General features: G+C 36.0%; 1 protein-coding gene across 6 annotated transcripts in view; it reads right to left on the bottom strand.

The window, feature by feature from the left end:
* Positions 1 to 17,630, bottom strand: part of Pds5b (PDS5 cohesin associated factor B) — a 167,381-nt gene that overhangs the window by 58,025 nt on the left and 91,726 nt on the right. For all 6 annotated transcript variants that reach the window (XM_090342241.1, XM_090342242.1, XM_090342246.1 and 3 more), the window contains 5 exons: positions 16,877 to 16,925; positions 13,719 to 13,858; positions 11,167 to 11,282; positions 6,089 to 6,194; positions 4,021 to 4,181 (listed from right to left, as the gene is read on the bottom strand). In XM_090342241.1, the coding sequence (XP_090198367.1) occupies positions 4,021 to 4,181; positions 6,089 to 6,194; positions 11,167 to 11,282; positions 13,719 to 13,858; positions 16,877 to 16,925 (572 nt within the window). The remainder of the gene's footprint in view (positions 1 to 4,020; positions 4,182 to 6,088; positions 6,195 to 11,166; positions 11,283 to 13,718; positions 13,859 to 16,876; positions 16,926 to 17,630) is intronic.

Raw genomic sequence — 17,630 nt, 5'->3', positions numbered from 1 at the left:
TATGATCAAACTGGTTTCATTCCACAGATGCAAGAATGGTTCAACATACATGCACTAATAAATGTGATACAGTACATGAAGAGAATCAAGGACAAAAATCACATAATCATACTACAAAGAAAAAAATTGAAATCATTTCCTCTGAAGGTAAGAATCAGACAGTATTCTCTCTCCCCACTCTCCTAAATATAGTACAAGAGTTCTTAGACAGAACAATAAATCAGGAGGAAGAAATAAACGGGAACCAAATAAGGAAAAAAAATCTACTTAGTCCTACTCTTGAATTTTATGATCCTATAAAGATTATATGAAATGAGACAGTTGATTTCTTGGGAGTTAATTTCTTGTGAGATTAAGATTCAAAGACTCACAATTCTTGGCCAATCCAGGTAGAAAAGTTCACAAGATACCGTCTCAAACTAGACCTGAGCCCAATGGCATGTTATGACAAAAAGAGACTAATAACATAGATAGATCTCAACCTATGGGCCATCTAGACAGGCAGAAAGACCCTATCTCAGAAATGAGCAAATATGGCTGGAGACAGGGCTAACTGACAAAAATGTAAGGCCTGCCTAATAACTGTGAGGCCCTTAGTTCATATCCCAGTGATTTAAAAAACACTTTTAGCAGTACAGCAGACTGTAAAATTATAGAAAAACTTGTAGCTTTTCTATATACCAATAACAAATAAGCTAATAAAGAACTTGAGAAAATATCTACTTACAAAAGTATCAGAAAAATAAAATACCTAAGGAGACAAAAATTCTAAAGGAGACAAAAGATTATTACAGTGAAAACTGTAAGCCCTTGAAGAAAGAAAAATGTATCACATGAATTAATACTGTTAAATTAGCACACTACTGAAAAAAATCTACAGATTCAATTTAATGCACACCAAAAGTCCAGGCTGTCTTTCACAAAAATAAAAATAATAAATCCTTATTCATATGCAATCAAAAGATCCCAAATAACCAAAGCAATCTTAACTAAAGGAGCAATACTGGACGAGTTGCATCATAATATTGGACTTCAAATTATACTATAGATCAATTACAAAAACAGTATTATTAGAATAAAAACAGACCTGAAGACAAATGAAACACAAGACTCAGAAATAATATAATTATAGCCATCTGATCTTTGATCAAAGATCTATAACATGGCCATGCTCAAAACCAAATATCATGTTTTTATCCATTTGTGGACAATAGAGCTCCAAACACCATGGTAATGATACCAGAAGTGGTAATGGAGCAATAATGGAAAAGGGGAACTGTCTGTGAGGATCAGTGAGAGGAAGAAGGAGAAAAGGTGACAAATGATGAAGACTGAATTATGTTACATACATATATATATATATATATATATACATTCATACATGAAGACAAGAGTATAAAATCCATCAAATAATGCTTGAAAAAATGGGAGAAGTGAATGGAGCATAAGGTAGGAATAAAAACAAAAAAAATCAATATTTTGAGCTGTTGATCAAAAGATGGGCCAAAGACTTAAAGAGAGTCTTCTCTGAAGAAGAAATAAGAATGGCCTATAAACACATGAAGAAATGCTCGACATCTCTGGTCATAAAAGAAATGCAAATCAAAACAACTCTAAGATTCCACCTCACTCCAGTTAGAATGGCCAGGATCAAGAAAACTAATAACAACAGATGCTGGAGGGGATGTGGCCAGGAGGCATCCCTACTACACTGGTGGTGGGAGTGCAAACTCGTTCAACCACTATGGAAAGCAGTGTGGCAGTTCCTCAAATGACTAAACATAGAGCTCCCCTATGACCAGCAATTCTACTACTTGGCATTTACCCAACCGTCCAGAAACAAGGGCATACTAAATCCACTAGCACAATGATGTTCATTGCAGCCCTATTTACCATAGCAAAGATATGGAACCAGCCCAGATGTCCCTCAGTTGATAAGTGGATCAACAAGATGTGGTATTTATACACAATGGAATTCTATGCTGCTGTCAGAAAGAATGACATTGCCCCATTTATTAGGAAATGGAAAGACTTAGAAAAAATCATATTAAGTCAAGTAAGCCAGACTCAAAGGAACATAGGCTCAATGGTTTCCCTCATTTGTCATAATCAGTAGAAACCTTGGACTCTTCTAGCAGAGATCTGAAATAGAGCAAAACCTAGATACATAAGGCCATACAGTATGACACTAAATGAAAGGACCTCTAGGATATAGAAACAAAAGCCATATAATGAGTGATTGTTGTCCTTAATGTACTATGTTATTGCTCATCTCTTTTGCTGTCCCTTGGTTATCTCATATTGTTACAGTATATTTCACTTTATCTGATATTGGGTATAGGCGTAATTGGTTATTTGAAATTGGATAGGAAAGGGGGGAAAACAAGATGAGGGTGGGGGGGAGGGAAATCGGGACCAAGACATGAGAAAGGGTATCAACGTATGTGAAGTAATGCACCTTCCATCTGGCAAATGTAACGTAACCCTTCTATTAATTACAATAAAAATATATGAAAAAAATTAACTTGAAAAAGTAAAAATAAACTGAAAAAAGGAAGGATGGGAAAGAGCTCCATAGGTACTGAGTCAAATCATGGCTAAATTTAAATTGTTCCTCTGACACAACTTCCTAACTATTTGATCAAGAATCATTTGTTAGAAAGCATGAAATAACCTGCCTGGTAAACATCCAGAACACTAGATTTATATACAGTTTGTACATTATTCCATAGAGAAACTTTGTGAAATCAAGTAAAAATTAAGATTCATCTCAAATAGTAGACCCCTAGAGGAAACACACAGTTACAAATTCTAGTATGTTTTAATGACCAAATTAAATGACTAAAGTCACTTGCACAGAAAGGAATAATTAAAACCATGCCTCTGTTTTGAGCTACCTTAGGCCAGTCTCTTTCTGAAGAAATTGGTCAATTCCATGGTTAGGCAATCACAACTAAGTACACTAGCAGCTAACCCAGAACTGATTAAGTAAAGCTATCTGACTACAGCAATAAAATTAGCATTGGCTCTTTTCTACAAAATCAGAGAGGAGATTGATCTAGAAAAATATAAAAAAAAAAATTTTGAAACGAAGACTATTCTTTTATTTAGCATACAAGAAGAGATCTTGAACAATGATCATACAGTATTAGAGAGCCCTAAAGTAGCAGCCCAATTTCAAGTTATTAGAAATATTGGCTGGAACACCATGCTTATCAGGTCACGCTCAACTTCTCAAAAAATTTGTCCCATCCAATATCTCTAATCAATTATAGAGGAAACTAGAGAATACTGGGACTGGCCTGATGAAATCCGTCAGTGCACTTCAACTTGTGTGAATTATCTATTATATAAAACAGATTCTAGATTCAGATTATAAAATTGCTTCCATCAAAATGTGTAAGCAAAAAATTAAGCCGGGCACAGTGGCTCATGCCTGTAATCCTAGCGACTCAGGAGGCTGAGATATGAGGATCAAGGTTTAAAGCCAGCCCAGGCATAAAACAGACATGGGGCTTGGTCAAGGGTAGGGCAGTGGGCCGGGAGTTTGGCCTAGTGGTTAAAGTGCTTGCCTAGTGCATGAAGACCCGGGTTCGATTCCTCGGTACCACATATAGAAAAAAGCTGGAAGTGGTTCTGAGGCTCAAGTGGTAGAGCTCTAGCCTTGAGAAAGTCCAAGGACTGGCAAAAAAAAAAGAGTAGGGCGGGAGTCTTGGTCTTGAGCTGAAGAGCTCAGGGACAGCTCCCAGGCTGAGTTCAAGCCTCAAGACAACCCCCAAAAAAGCTTCAAAAAAGTACAAGCAAAACTAATGCTGCAGGAAGACATGCCGTATTATCTTCCACTTTCATCAATACTTTCAAAAATACCAATTTGTTTTTTCACAGGATAGTGAACGAGATACTGTTCTGCACTGAATACTACTAAAGTAAAATAACTTAACTTCCTCAAAACTTCAAAGGTTTCCATTATAATCAAAAAACAATACATCCAGAATATTTATTAGAGTAAGCTTAACTTACGATCTGATGTGTGGGAAATCTTCTTCAATTTTGCTTCCTGTGTTTTTGAAAATCTGTAGGGCAGCTTCTGCTACTTTTTCATCATCCATTTTCAGACAAGCCAAAAGTGACTCAAATGTTTCAGCAGAATGAAATGAGATGGGATGTGTAAATGAGAGTACCTAGAAAAAGTAGTGTACAAAACTATCAAGCTTTTCATCTTTATAATATACCTAGATATTGTACATACTACTAGGGAATACAAGTCAAAATCAATACGAAAATAATTATGCTAATAAGAAACTACCAGCAATAAAAACAAAGTGTGAATCACACTAAAACATATAACAGAAATCCTGCTGATACATTTTTATTTCTTTTTTATTTACCAGTTGTAGGGCCTGGGCACTGTCCTTGAGCTTTCTCAAGGCTAGCATTCTACCACTTGAGCCACAGCACAACTTCCAGCTTTTTCTTGTGTATGTGGAACCAAGGAATCGAGGAACCCAGGGCTTCATGCTTGCTAAGCAAGCAATCTACCATTAGGTCACACTCCTGGCCCCCTGTTGATATAATTCTAATAAATGTAATTTAGATTGTGATTATTGTTTAAAGTTGCCCACCCTTGGGGAACAGGGATTAGGAGTAATAGAAAACAAACTTAATAGCGAATTTTACAAAATCTTGTTATTTTTCTAAATAAAAGCAACTGCTAGAAAGCAGCTAAGAAGATTTTTTGAAAAAAAAAAAGTAAATCAGGGAAAGAGTTATCAAGTAGTAAAAGATGCTACAGATGTAATAATAACCAAATCAATATGGCAATAACCATGGGAAAATCATGAGAACTAAAAGGGAAAGAAATACATCCTAGCATCTATGAGAATAGGCATTGAGGCCCTGGGTCCAATTTCTATTATTGCCCTAATTTTATTTTACTTTATTTTATTTTAGTGGATCATGAGACTTAAAACTCTGGGCCTGGGCTCTACCCCTAAGTTCTTCAGATCAAGGCAAGTGCTCTACCATTTGAGCCATAGTGTCGCTTCCATGCCCAAATTTTTTAAGTATTTTACTGCAAAGCAGGCACTGTGCCAAGAAATGCGTATGTGTGAATTTATTTTTTCTCCAGAATATTATAATCTCTAGCATAAGTGAAGCAGAGGTAAATAATAAACTTAGGAGCATAGTGAGTGAAAATGACAGCTAAAACCAGTTTTTACAAAACTATTAAAGTGCTAAAAAAGATTGTTATAATTTAATAAAAGCCAGACAATTAAATATTCATTCTGATTTCAATTATATAAAACAGGAATTATGGATGTTTTGTCTAAAATTAATATTGTCAATAATAAACTGATTGAAAAAGCATATTATCTAATAAAACAAAATACTAAATACAGTTTTAGAAAGAATTTGACTGGGCCACGGGTTTGGCCGAGTGAGAGAGTGCTTGCCTAGCATACACAAAGACCAGGGTTTTGACTCCTTGGTACTGCATACATAGATAAAACCAGAAGTGGCACTGTGGCTCAAGTGGTAGAGTACTAACCTTGAAAAAAAACACAAGGACAGTACTGTAGCCCTGAGTTCAATCCCCAGGACTGGCAAAAAAAAAAAAAAAAAAAAAAATGTGACATTTGAATCATTCTGCAGTCCAGTTTGGTCACTGAAAATGTCCTAAATTAATATCTGAGTTGATAATAAGTTAAGATGATTGAATCAAGCCTAAAAACATGCAGCTTACAAGTTTGAATAAATAGACAATTTCTAAATTTCCCAAAGCAGGGGCTAGGAGTTTGGCCTAGTGGTTAAAGTGCTTGCCTAGCATGCATGAAGACCCGGGTTCAATTCCTTGGTACCACATACATAGATAAAAGCCGCAAGTGGTGCTGAGGCTCAAGTGGTAGAGCTCTAGCCTTGAGAAAGTCCAAGGACAGTGCTCAAGCCCTGAGCTCAAGCCCAGGACTGGCAAAAAAAAAAAAAAAAATCCCAAAGCAACTGAGAAATTTTACCTTGGACTATAGAAACTTAAGAGCAAAGAATAAAAAGTATATCTCACAATTATTTAATTAGCTAGTTACGTAGTTACCTTGAGCAGTTCCAGGCCAGCTCTAATTGCTTGATCAGTTGGAACACCCTCATCTTCATCATCTGCTGTTCCATCTATCGATTTATTCACTTGCTTAATAAGAGCACTAAAGCATGACAAAAAAAATAAAACTGACATGTTCAACTATCATTTATTGTCAATATCTGAGAAAACAATACTAAATATTATAGTCACACATTGCATTCAAATTTTGTAGAGCTGCTTTCCAAGATTATGTTTCACAATCAATCACCGTAAAAGATTCTGAGCAACTTCTTAGTTACTTTCCTTTACCCACTCATATAAATATCAGAATGTTATTTACTTTATTCTTCACTGACACTGACTTAGGCCTATTGCCATACAAATAAATGTATTTTTAGTTAACTACAATTCATTATTATTTCAATTAATACAGATCATATCAATCATCTGTATTAATCTCAGATAAAGAGCAAAATTAAGCACTTTCAAATTATTTAGCTAATATCACTGTGTGTCAGACACAGCTTTAAGAGCCAGGAACCATAAACATGCTACTAAAAGGTTTAACACCTAGGTAACCATCACAGGCAAAACTTAACAAAATACTTTAGAAAAGAGAACAAAAGGGAAAGTAAGTGTCTTCAAGCTTCCTTCTACAAGTAGGTTCAAGTGTCCTTAGAGTCCATGTTTGTAATGCACTAACAGTTATCAATGACATTGATGTTTTTTGTTCTTATGCTAATAATCAGTTTCTCATAAGGACTTCTTAAATTGTTCTTCCAGTCACCACAGCACTGGGAAGGTATACATAGGAGGACCAAACTTCAGGACCCTGTGTAGCACAGTGGCCAAAAGAGACCAGGGGGAATATAATCCAAAGCCAATTAAAGCAACAAGTTCATGACACCCTCCACCTTAACCAATAAAAATCTGGGCAAGCTGATGCATTCTTTTCACCCCTCTATACAGGAAGTGCAACTAGGAAGAGTGAAATCCAGACCACCAGGCTATAAATAGGAGACCTGATTTGAAAAACAACTGAAGCAAAAAGGGGCAGGGAGCATGGCTCAAATGGTAGAGGACCTGCTTATCAAGCACAAGACTCTGAGCTGAAACACAAGGTACTACCAAAAATAACTTTTAGAGTGTATTTCCAAGGGGGTTTCCTCTTCTTTTCATATTGTTTTCCCTAAATCAGTTTTCACTATTTTCAACTGCTTCAAATAAAACTTGTAACTTAATCTTCTTTTCTAGCAACTGCATACAAATTCAACATCATATATACAAAGTTCCGTCTGCATTTTCATCCAAGACTAAGACTATGCAGCTTTCAGTCTAGTTAAAGAAAGCCAAATACAAGTGCATAAATTCTGATCATAGACTGGAGAGGACAAAGGGGAGTCCATGATAAGATATATGGAGTTCCTTAGCTGAGATAACTAGGAAAAGGAATTCTCAAGTCCAATAGAGGACAAAAGATAAACATAACAAAATTATTTCTTAAAAAGATGTGAAAAGTATCAAACCTGAAATACTATGTCTCCTGATAATAATTTTTTAACTAGGGCCGGGAGTTTGGCCTAGTGGTTAAAGTGCTTGCCTAGCATGCATGAAGACCCGGGTTCAATTCCTTGGTACCACATACATAGAAAAAAAAAAAAGCTGGAAGTGGTGCTGAGGCTCAAGTGGTAGAGCTCTAGCCTTGAGAAAGTCCAAGGACAGTGCTCAGGCCCTGAGCTCAAGCCCAGGACTGGCAAAAAAAAAAATAATAATAATAATAATATTAATTTTTTAACTATTTAAGACCTTAGGGTGTCTGGGAGTATGGCCTAGTGCTAGAGTTGCTTAGCATGTACCAAGTCCTGGGTCTAATTCCTCAGTACCACATACTCAGGAAATGCCAGAAGTGGCACTGTGGCTCAAGTGATAGACCACTAGTCTTGAGAAAGCTCAAGGACAGTGCCCAAGCCCTGAGTTCAAGCCCCAAGACTGGCCAAAAAAAAGAATTTAGTAAGGTTAACATGCATAAACGATTCAAAAATCATAGTGCTTTTCTGTATCAGCAAAACTATCAGCTGGCACTGTGGCTCACATCTGTAATCCTAGCTACTGAGGAGGCTGAGATCTGAGGACTGAGGTTCTAGTGGGGTATTAACATCTATGAGACTCATATCTCCACTTAACCACCAGAAAACCAGAAGTGGCACTGTGGCTCAAGGGTTAGATCGGTAGGCTTGAGCTGAAGAGCTTAGGGATAATGCTCAGGCCCTGAGTTCAAGCCCCATGACTGACCAAAAAAACAAAAACACCATCCAAAAAATAGGAAATATATATTACCAACAGTAAGTCAGAATATGCAAGTTGGAATAAAAAGCTAAAATGCACAGAATCTTTATAGGTCATTTGGTATGAAACAAGATCCAACAGATATACATTGTGACTCATCGGGAAGAACTGAAGTATTAATAAACAATAAAATTTAGGAATAACAACAGAACTTCCTCTATAAGAATATAGAAAAACCTCAGAAAAAACAAAGAGAACCCTTAGTAAGGATCAACATTAATTAATTTTTCAATAAGGTTAAAACAATTATGTGTATTAAAAATAACAAAAAGAGGGCCAGGAGTTTGGCCTAGTGATAGAGTGCTTGTCTAGCATGCACAAAGAACTATGTTTGATCCCTCAATACACATAGAGAAAAAACCAGAAGTGGTGCTGTGACTCAAGTGGTAGAGCTTAGCCTTGAGAAAGCCCAAGGACAATGTCCAGGCCCTTAGTTCAAGCCCTAGGACTAGGGAAAAAAGTAGAAGCCAGGTGCTGGTGACTTACATCCTAGATTCTTAGGAGACTGAGATGTGAGGATTGTGGTTCAAAGCCAGCCCAGACAGAAAAGTCTGGGAGACTTTTTTTTTTTTTTTTGCGCGCATGCGCGTGCGTGTGCATGTGCGTGTGCGTGTGGTACTGAGGAATTGAACCTGGTCTTTGTGCATGCTAGGCAAGCACTCTACCATTAGGTTAAACTCCCAGCTCTGTGAGACTCTTATCTCCAATTAAATCACCAGAAAAACAAAACTAACCTTGAGCATAAAAAAAGACCAAAGACAGCCTATACGTCTCGAGTTCAAGTCCCATGACCACCCACCCCCCACACACATACATACATACACACACAAAAAAAATATAACTGGTGCCGGGAGTTTGGCCTAGTGGTAGAGTGCTTGCCTAGCATGCATGAAGGCCAAGGTTAGATTCCTTGGTACTATATAGAACCAGCTAGAAGTAGTGCTGTGGCTCAAATGGTAGAGTGCTAGCCTTGAGAAAAACCCAAGGACAGTGCTCAGGCCCTAAGTTCAAGCCCCATGAGTAGCGATAGATAGATAGATAGATAGATAGATAGATAGATAGATAGATAGATAGATAGATAGATACAGACAGACAGACAGACAGACAGACAGACAGACAGACAGACAGAAGTAGAACTACCTGATAGTAAAAAGGCAGCACAAGAATTATATATTTTAATACAATCAAGTACAGATTAAGGCAAAGAATATGGAATGGTAGCCTTATCTTATAAAGTCTTCTAATTAATGAGGAAAAAACACAATTTTTGTGACCTTTCATAGAAAAGTAACAGGCATTCTTCAAAGAAGCAATTAGCCAAGAAATATGGGGAATGAGGTAAGGAGAGGTTTCCATCTTACTAATAATAAACTTTATTTGTAATAAAAAAAATTTTAAGGTTGTCATCATGTAGCCACCTACAAAATATAAGACTATCTGTAGGTTAGAAGGTTTGGGCAATGTGGACATGGGCTACCTAGTACTAAAATGAGAATTTTTCTACAGGTTTCTATATACCAGAATGGGCTCATCTGTTCCTTTCTCTTAAGGTAAATGAGTTACAACCTGATTAAATTTTAGAATCCTCTACAATCATCATAAGTAGTATATTGCTACTTGTCATCATTATGTTTTAACAACCTTCTTTTATCACCAATTTTCTGACTGCTAAAGCCAAAGGTCTACTTTAGTCTTTGTTACTTGCCATGGTATCTTAACTCTGCAAACTTATCAATTTACATTTTATAGTTAAAACTATCTATTGTAAAATGCTTCTGTCCATGTTTTTACTCAATCTCAGCATACTAATCCATTTATATGGTTTCATATTAAACTCAAAATAACTGCATTTCAGGAATATTATTTCCTATGTCTAGGTAGGAAGGACATTCTTTCCCATCTTTAAAAGCAGGTCTTGTCACCATTTGCTAGGTATTAACATGATTTGTTTTTGAAACTTTACATTTTGGAATCTTTACCTTATTTTCAGGAAGGTGACAATATCTTAGGTTTTGAATCTTCCCTCAAATACGTTCTTTGCTTCGCACCTCACTAACACCTATAGGCAATCACAACTCCTTAGCACTCTTTCTCTTCTAGTTCCCTCCTCCTGACCATCATCTCAATTATCTGAGGTTCCCAGAAGTTCCAAGAATAAACTTTCCACAATCTGACCCCAATCAAAGCACAGAGCTTTTATACTTGTCGACACTATAAAATAATCAGATGAGTCATTTTCTAAATATTTGTCTTCTTTCCTAACCAGTTATCATAGGTTCCATTAATCTTGATCTCCCAAGCTGAGCAAGAGATGAAGCAGAAGTCAAGCCCCAGTTCTAGCCATGACTAAATTAATAAAAAATCAGCTCTCAAACACTTCTGAAAATGTACTACATGCTGCTTTTCCACAGATTCACCTATTTGTCTCTTCCTAATGTTGTAACTATTTTTATTATTAGCTAGCATATAACAAACTAACAAAGAAAGGGACTTACTATGAGCATACCAAAAACCAAACTGGGCTTAGATTAATAATTTCTCACACAATTTGAACTAACACTTAAACAGCAAGAAAAATTACACACAGGCAGACATACAGAGCATATATGCATGTGCAAGCAAAGATTTGTGTAAGTATATAACGCATAGTAAGCAGCTAGTCTGGTAACTTGAATAGACTGACTGAGGGTCTGAATGCAGGAATGAATGAACAGCAATGAAATGTTAGTATTTTTATGTACAAATACCTGATAGACTCAGTGTCTATGTGCACAGGTGCTATCCTCTCCAAGAGAAACTTGATCATTTCCAGGAAAGGATTTGTAGGCTGTTTAGGGTTGCCCAGCTTCTTAGTTATTTCACGCTGTAATGCAGATTTTTTAAAATATTACAAAATCATTAAACACATAATTGTGTTACTAAGAAGTCCAAACAATTAAAGTATGTAGTGTTGGTGTTACAATTAAAAAAATAAAAAGAAAACCAATAACAAGTATGTAAAAACAGCTAGGAAAGAACTGAGTATAAAGAAAAGTCACATTTCAGGCAAACACGGAAAAAGAAAATAGATTAAAAAATAGATTATTTAATACAATTTAGAAATGACTGGAAAACATTTGGACTAAAAACAAAGTTAGATCCCAATATCACAGTCTATACCAAAAACAGAATAAATGGATAAAAATACAAAACAAAGGAGAAATGGATTCACAAACTTTACTGAGCAAAAATATACGAGAATTTTTTTTTTTTTTTTTTTTTGGCCTGTTGTGGAGCTTGAATTCAGGGCCTGAGTACTGTCCCTGGGCTTTTTCCTCAAGGCTGGCACTCTACCACATGACCCACAGCACCACTTCCAGCTTTCTATGTATGTGGTACCAAGGAACTGAACCCGGGTCTTTGTGTGTGCTAGGCAAGCACTCTACCACTAGACCAAACTCCTGGCCCAAAGCTTCTTAACACTAGATTACTGAATCTCATTCTGTCAACTTAGAGTAAAGCTAAGAATCCATCTTTCTCTAAAATGCATATCAGAAGACATATAGTTAACAGACTAAGAAATACTGACATGGAAATTATTTTTATGGTTTTATTTTTTTATATTATTTTTTATTGTCAGGATAATGTATAAAGGGGTTACAGTCACATTCGTCAGATAGTAGGTGTATTACTTCTCACAGACTAATACCTCCTTCTCATGTTTTTGCCCCCATTTTCTTCCTCCTACGCCCTCCCAACCATCTTGTTTTCCCCGCTTCCAGCTAGATAGAAACAGAAATCATGTTATATAAAGAATATCATAAAGCCTGGTGCCAGTGTCCTATGTATGTAATCCTAACTACTCAAGAGGCTGAGAGCTGACTATGGTTCAGAGCTGGCCTAGAAGGAAAGTCCATAAGACTCTATCTCTTATTAACTGCCAAAGAAAGTCCAAAGCAGAACTGTGGATCAAATGGCAGAGTTCTAACCTTGAGTAAAGAAGCTGAGACAGGCCAGGAGTGTGGCCTGATGGTAGAGTGCTAGCCTTGAGAAAGCCCAAGGATAGAACACAGGCCCTGAGTTCAAGCCCCAAAATAGGCCCAAAACAAAACAAAAAGCAAAAAAAAAAAAAAATCAAAAAACATCATAAACAGAGATATTACTTGCAACTTCACAGACAATATTGCCAGCCAATTAATAAAGATAAATACCACTCAATAAAAATAGGCAAAGATTATAAACATAAAAGTGTAAAAAAATATGGATGGCTAATCACACTAAGGAAGGTGGTGAGATAACTAGTAACCAGTAAGTTATTATTATTATTAAATGTTACTGAGTTTAGTTTACAGCAAGGAAACCAGCCAATATTAGGAATGGGAAAATGGACACTCTTACTACTACTCTTGAGAAGTATTTGTCAATATATATAAGAGCTTTATGAAACCTTTAACTCATGCAACTGTACTTCTAAGAATTCATTAAAAAAAAAAAGAAGAAGAAGAATCAAGCCAGATGGCACTGGCTCACACATCTGTAGTACTCAGTAAGCTGAAACCTGGAGGACTAATGTTCTAAGACAGTCCAGAAAGAAAATTCCATTTCCAATTAACCAGGAAAATGCCAAACAGACAATGGTATAGTACAAGTGGTAGAGCACCAGCATGAGGAAGAAAGCCAAGGAAAAGGGTAAGGGTTACAGTTTCATGTGAGGCACAGAGGAAGAGAGAGGGAAAAAAAGGAAAAGCAGAAGAACAAGGAGGAAGGGAGGGGGGAGGGGAGGGGAGGGGAGGGAGCGAGTGAAAAATGAAGGAAGGTCTTACACTGTAGAAAATAGTTCAAAGGATACTACAAAGCTATTCATTTTAATTAAAAAGTGCAGCTGGGCACAGTGATATCTAATCCATACTTGGAAAAAAAAAAAAAACAAAAGAAAGACTGAGTCTAGCATGGGCAACATAACAAGATCTAGTCTCGAAGAAAAAGAAAAAAGTGAGAAAAATAAAACTAAACATGTAATGTAATGGACTCAACAAAGTAGCACATATCGAATAGAACGTTTTGATTGGTGTGCTATGTAGCTACTAAATACAATTCTACACAAAATTTTTAAAAAATATAAAAATGTGCACAAAATTATTTTTATTCTAGAAAGATATATATTAATAATATCTGCTCACAAGGGGTTTATAAATTGTTTGTTGCTGTGTATGTGACAATTTCTAAATTTTATACATAGATATAAATACTACAAGAGAGTAGACAACAAAACATTTGGAGTTATTGCTTAAATATTATCTCTTTGAATTTCTTTCCTTACCACACAGCCTTCAGCCTGCTTACAGGAACACGTTGGACTAACAAGTACTTCTAGCTGTTTCCTTATTTTCTCATCATCTTCTAACACCTGTGTGAACTTCTTCATGAAATCTTGAGCCTTACCAGGATCTGGCAAGTTTCCTTAAAATAAGTCAGAATATAAACAATTTCAATTTCTTAATGATTTTAAAAAATCACTATTTTATCTACAAATTCAATTTAGAGTAATAAATTGTGAGGTAACATAGACTATTTTCACAATTAAGTCAGATTGGTAGAAATACAAAGCAGGATTAATGACAAGAACCATTTATTCAAGATAAGAATATAACTATTCCTAAATAACTTCTCTTTATATTTATTTCCCTCCTTCCTTCCTTCCTTTCCTTCCTTCCTTCCTTTCTTCTTTCTTTCTTTCCATTATGGGGCTTGAACTCTGGGCCCTGTCCCTGAACAATTCAGATCAAGGCTAGTACTCGACCACTTTGAGCCACAGTGCCGCTCCTTTAATTCTTTCTTTTTTCTTTTCTTTTTTCCCCAGTAGTGGGGCTTGAACTCAGGAGCTAAGCACTGTCATTGTCTTTTCTCAAGGCTAGAGCTCTACCACTTGAGCCACAGCACCACTTCCAGCTTTTTCTATGTATGTGGCTCTGAGGAATTGAACCCAGGGTTTCATGCATGCTAAGCAAGCACTCTACCACTAGACCAAATTCCTGGCCCCCCTTACGATTTCTTAAAGACATTAATTGCCAATCTGAAAAATACATGTTTTACTACTACTCTCTTGTCCTCATTACATACAATGCTTACGCATCATTCATAGCAAGAAATTTTACCTTTAAGAAATTACTGTTCACACTGGGGCAGTAGCTCATGCCTGTAATCCTAGCTACTCAGGAGGCTGAGGACTGCTGTTCAAAGCCAGCCTGGGCACTAAAGACTATGAGACTCTTATCTCCAATTAGCCACTAGAAAACCAGAAGTGACTGTGGTTCAAGGGATAGGGTGGTAGCTTTAAGCTGGAGAGTTCAGGGACAATGCCCAGGCCCAGGGGTAGAGCTGTAAGCCCTGAGGCTGAAGAGCTCAGCGACAGCAACCAGACCCAGAGTGCAAGACCCATAACTGACCTCCCCCCCCAAAAAAATTACTGTTCAGCTGCACACTGATGGCTCACATCTGTAATCTAGTTATTCAAGAGGATCATGGTTCAAAGCCACTCAAGAAAGGAGAGTCCAGGAGACACTTATCTCCAATTAACCACTAAAAAGCTAGAAATGGAGCTGCAACTTAACTAATAGAGCACAAGCCTTGATGAGAGTGCAATGACAGCACTCAGGCCTTGGATTCAAGCCCTAGGACTGGCATATGCACACACACACACAAGAAAAAGATCAAAGAAAGAAATAAATTATTTTGCTGTAATTCATATACACATACACACGCTGTATAAAACATATACTGAACAAGCTGTTCCTCATTTAACTACTTAAACTTGTTACTACTAGAGTAGAAAGCATAGTTTTTGAGGATGTCATACTAGCTATTCATGTTGTTCTTTGTTTTATTAAGGTTACTAACTTCTATAAAGAACTAGACTAGGATTTCTTCAATAAAAGAAATAATATAAAACATTAGACTGCCACAAAATAGTAGAAATTCAGCTACATCTGAAAATGAATATGTTTTGGTAAAAATAAATTGCTCAATCATTTCCACTATGTTCTTTTCAGGTCTCTAAATAAATACAAAAATCTATTGTAAAGAAACAGAACTGCATTATAGTGTAATAAGTACGATTGTTTTACAGAAGGTAGAAGAATAAATATTCATATAGTAATTTTTAAGTAGTAAGTTTAAAATATAATGAACACCTTTAAAAGACACTAAAATAACACAGTCCAGACAGCAATTCAGTGTTTAATGGTATTCAGGATGGGCTTTTTTTTTTCTTTTCATCAGGGAGAAGAGGGTGGCAGTACTTAGGCTTGAACTTGAGCAATTTTGTCCCAGAGCAATTTTTTGGTCGAGACCAATACTCTACTACTTGAGCCATGGACTCCATATATAGTTTTTCTGGTATTTAATTGGAGATAAAGAGTGTCAGACTTTTCTGCCCGGGTTGGCTTTGAACCACAACCCTTAGATCTCAGCCGCCCAGGTAGCCAGGATAATAATGTGAGGCATTCCTTCTGCAGCAGGCAGCTAAAAAGTATTTTTAAAGAATTTGGAAAATATCATTTCACAATCCTTTCCTAAGAGACAGGCAGAATATAAAAGTCTACTGTTTAAGAAAAAACAAAAATGGAAAACTAAAAAACATTAAACCTTAAATTTAGTGTTCTACAAACAGATTAACATGTAAACTTTTTCTCACAATACTATTAGCTTCTATAAAGTTATTATTTTCAGCCGGGAGTTTGGTCCAGTGGTAGAGTACTTTCCTAGCATGCACGAAGACCCGGGTACAACTCCTCAGTACCACACGCATAGAAAAAACCAGAAGTGGTGCTGAGGCTCAAGTAGTAGAGCTCTAGCCTTGAAAAATTCCAAAGATAGTGCTCAGGCCCTGTAGGGCTGGCAAAAAAAAAAAAAAAAAAAAAAAGTATATATACACACATATATTTTTTTTGGGGGGGGCCCCAGTCCTGGGCCTTTAACTCGGGGCCTGGGCACTGTCCTTGGGCTCTCTTAAGACCAGAGCTCTACCACTTGAACTATAGCACCATTTCTGACTTTTTTCTTTGCATGTGGTACCAAGGAATCGACCGGGGTCTTCATGAATGCTATATAAGCACTCTACCATTAGGCTAAACTCCCGGAATCAAATTTTTAATTTGATGTAAAAATAGCCTCAGATGGATTTATGTTAAAGCAAAATATAGTAAACAGATTTACTCTTCACAATGTTGATTTAAATAAGTTCTCAAGAATGAATTTATGAATAAATCCTTCATCAAGTTCTTACAGTTCATATAAGATACTGAAAATTTAGAATTCTTTACTCAAAGTAAATGAAAATGTGAAAACAAAAATCAAGTGAACTGGTGTAAATTAAGCAAAAGCATTTTGCTCATTTCCTATATGGTAGTATAAAATAAAACTGCATTTTCATTGTATTATTAAATGTTTCAAACTTTATTTAGATTTAAAATAACTTACTTGTAATAACCATCACTTTTGAAAATATGGCCTTGACACTGGCATCTGTCTGTAAATCATACACAAAAAATCTAAAATTAGGATTCCTAATATTGTTTAAAATACTAATCTACATAAATGCTAGATGGAGTCAAGGAAATAAATCAAATAAATAAAACAACCACCCCTATAAAAAGGTTTGCTAAAAAGAAAGTTAAAGTATAAGAACTGATCCTCAAGTATCTGGAATTTTTTAAACCATAACATAAGGAAATATTAAGATTTGTGTTGCTTCATTTGGAGTAGAACATAGGGCTAAGCTTTTAGAAATTTCAGCCACATGAGTATAAAACAGCATTTCCATTTCAATCTGAAAACAACAGTCACTTCTGAATGACACTAAGCAAGTAATTCAGTTAAAATAGAAAGACCATGTTGCTAAAAACTCAAAACTGATTTAATTGGATTGAATGATGAAGTTAAAAAAAAAAAGGAAGGGAGGGAGGGAGAGAGGGAGGGAGCGAAAGGAAAAGAAACATTAAGCATTTGAGAATATTCTTGGTAAAACAGGAAGAACCATGAACATGAAAGCTACACATATATGGGTATTTATTCCTAAATTTAACTATAGTACTGTCCAATATCATATAATAAACATTAAATAATCAGAAAAAAACCTACTAAATCTTCTGACAAGTTATTGTATTTTATAGTAGTATCTTTAGAAGTAGTAAATAAAATTGAAAGAGGTAATAGAGTCTCTAAAATGGCTATA

Source organism: Megascapheus bottae, chromosome 11, assembly GCF_031878675.1.
Source record: "Megascapheus bottae isolate mThoBot1 chromosome 11, mThoBot2.hap1, whole genome shotgun sequence".
Taxonomy (NCBI): domain Eukaryota; kingdom Metazoa; phylum Chordata; class Mammalia; order Rodentia; family Geomyidae; genus Megascapheus; species Megascapheus bottae.
This window is presented reverse-complemented; position numbering and strand designations above follow the sequence as displayed.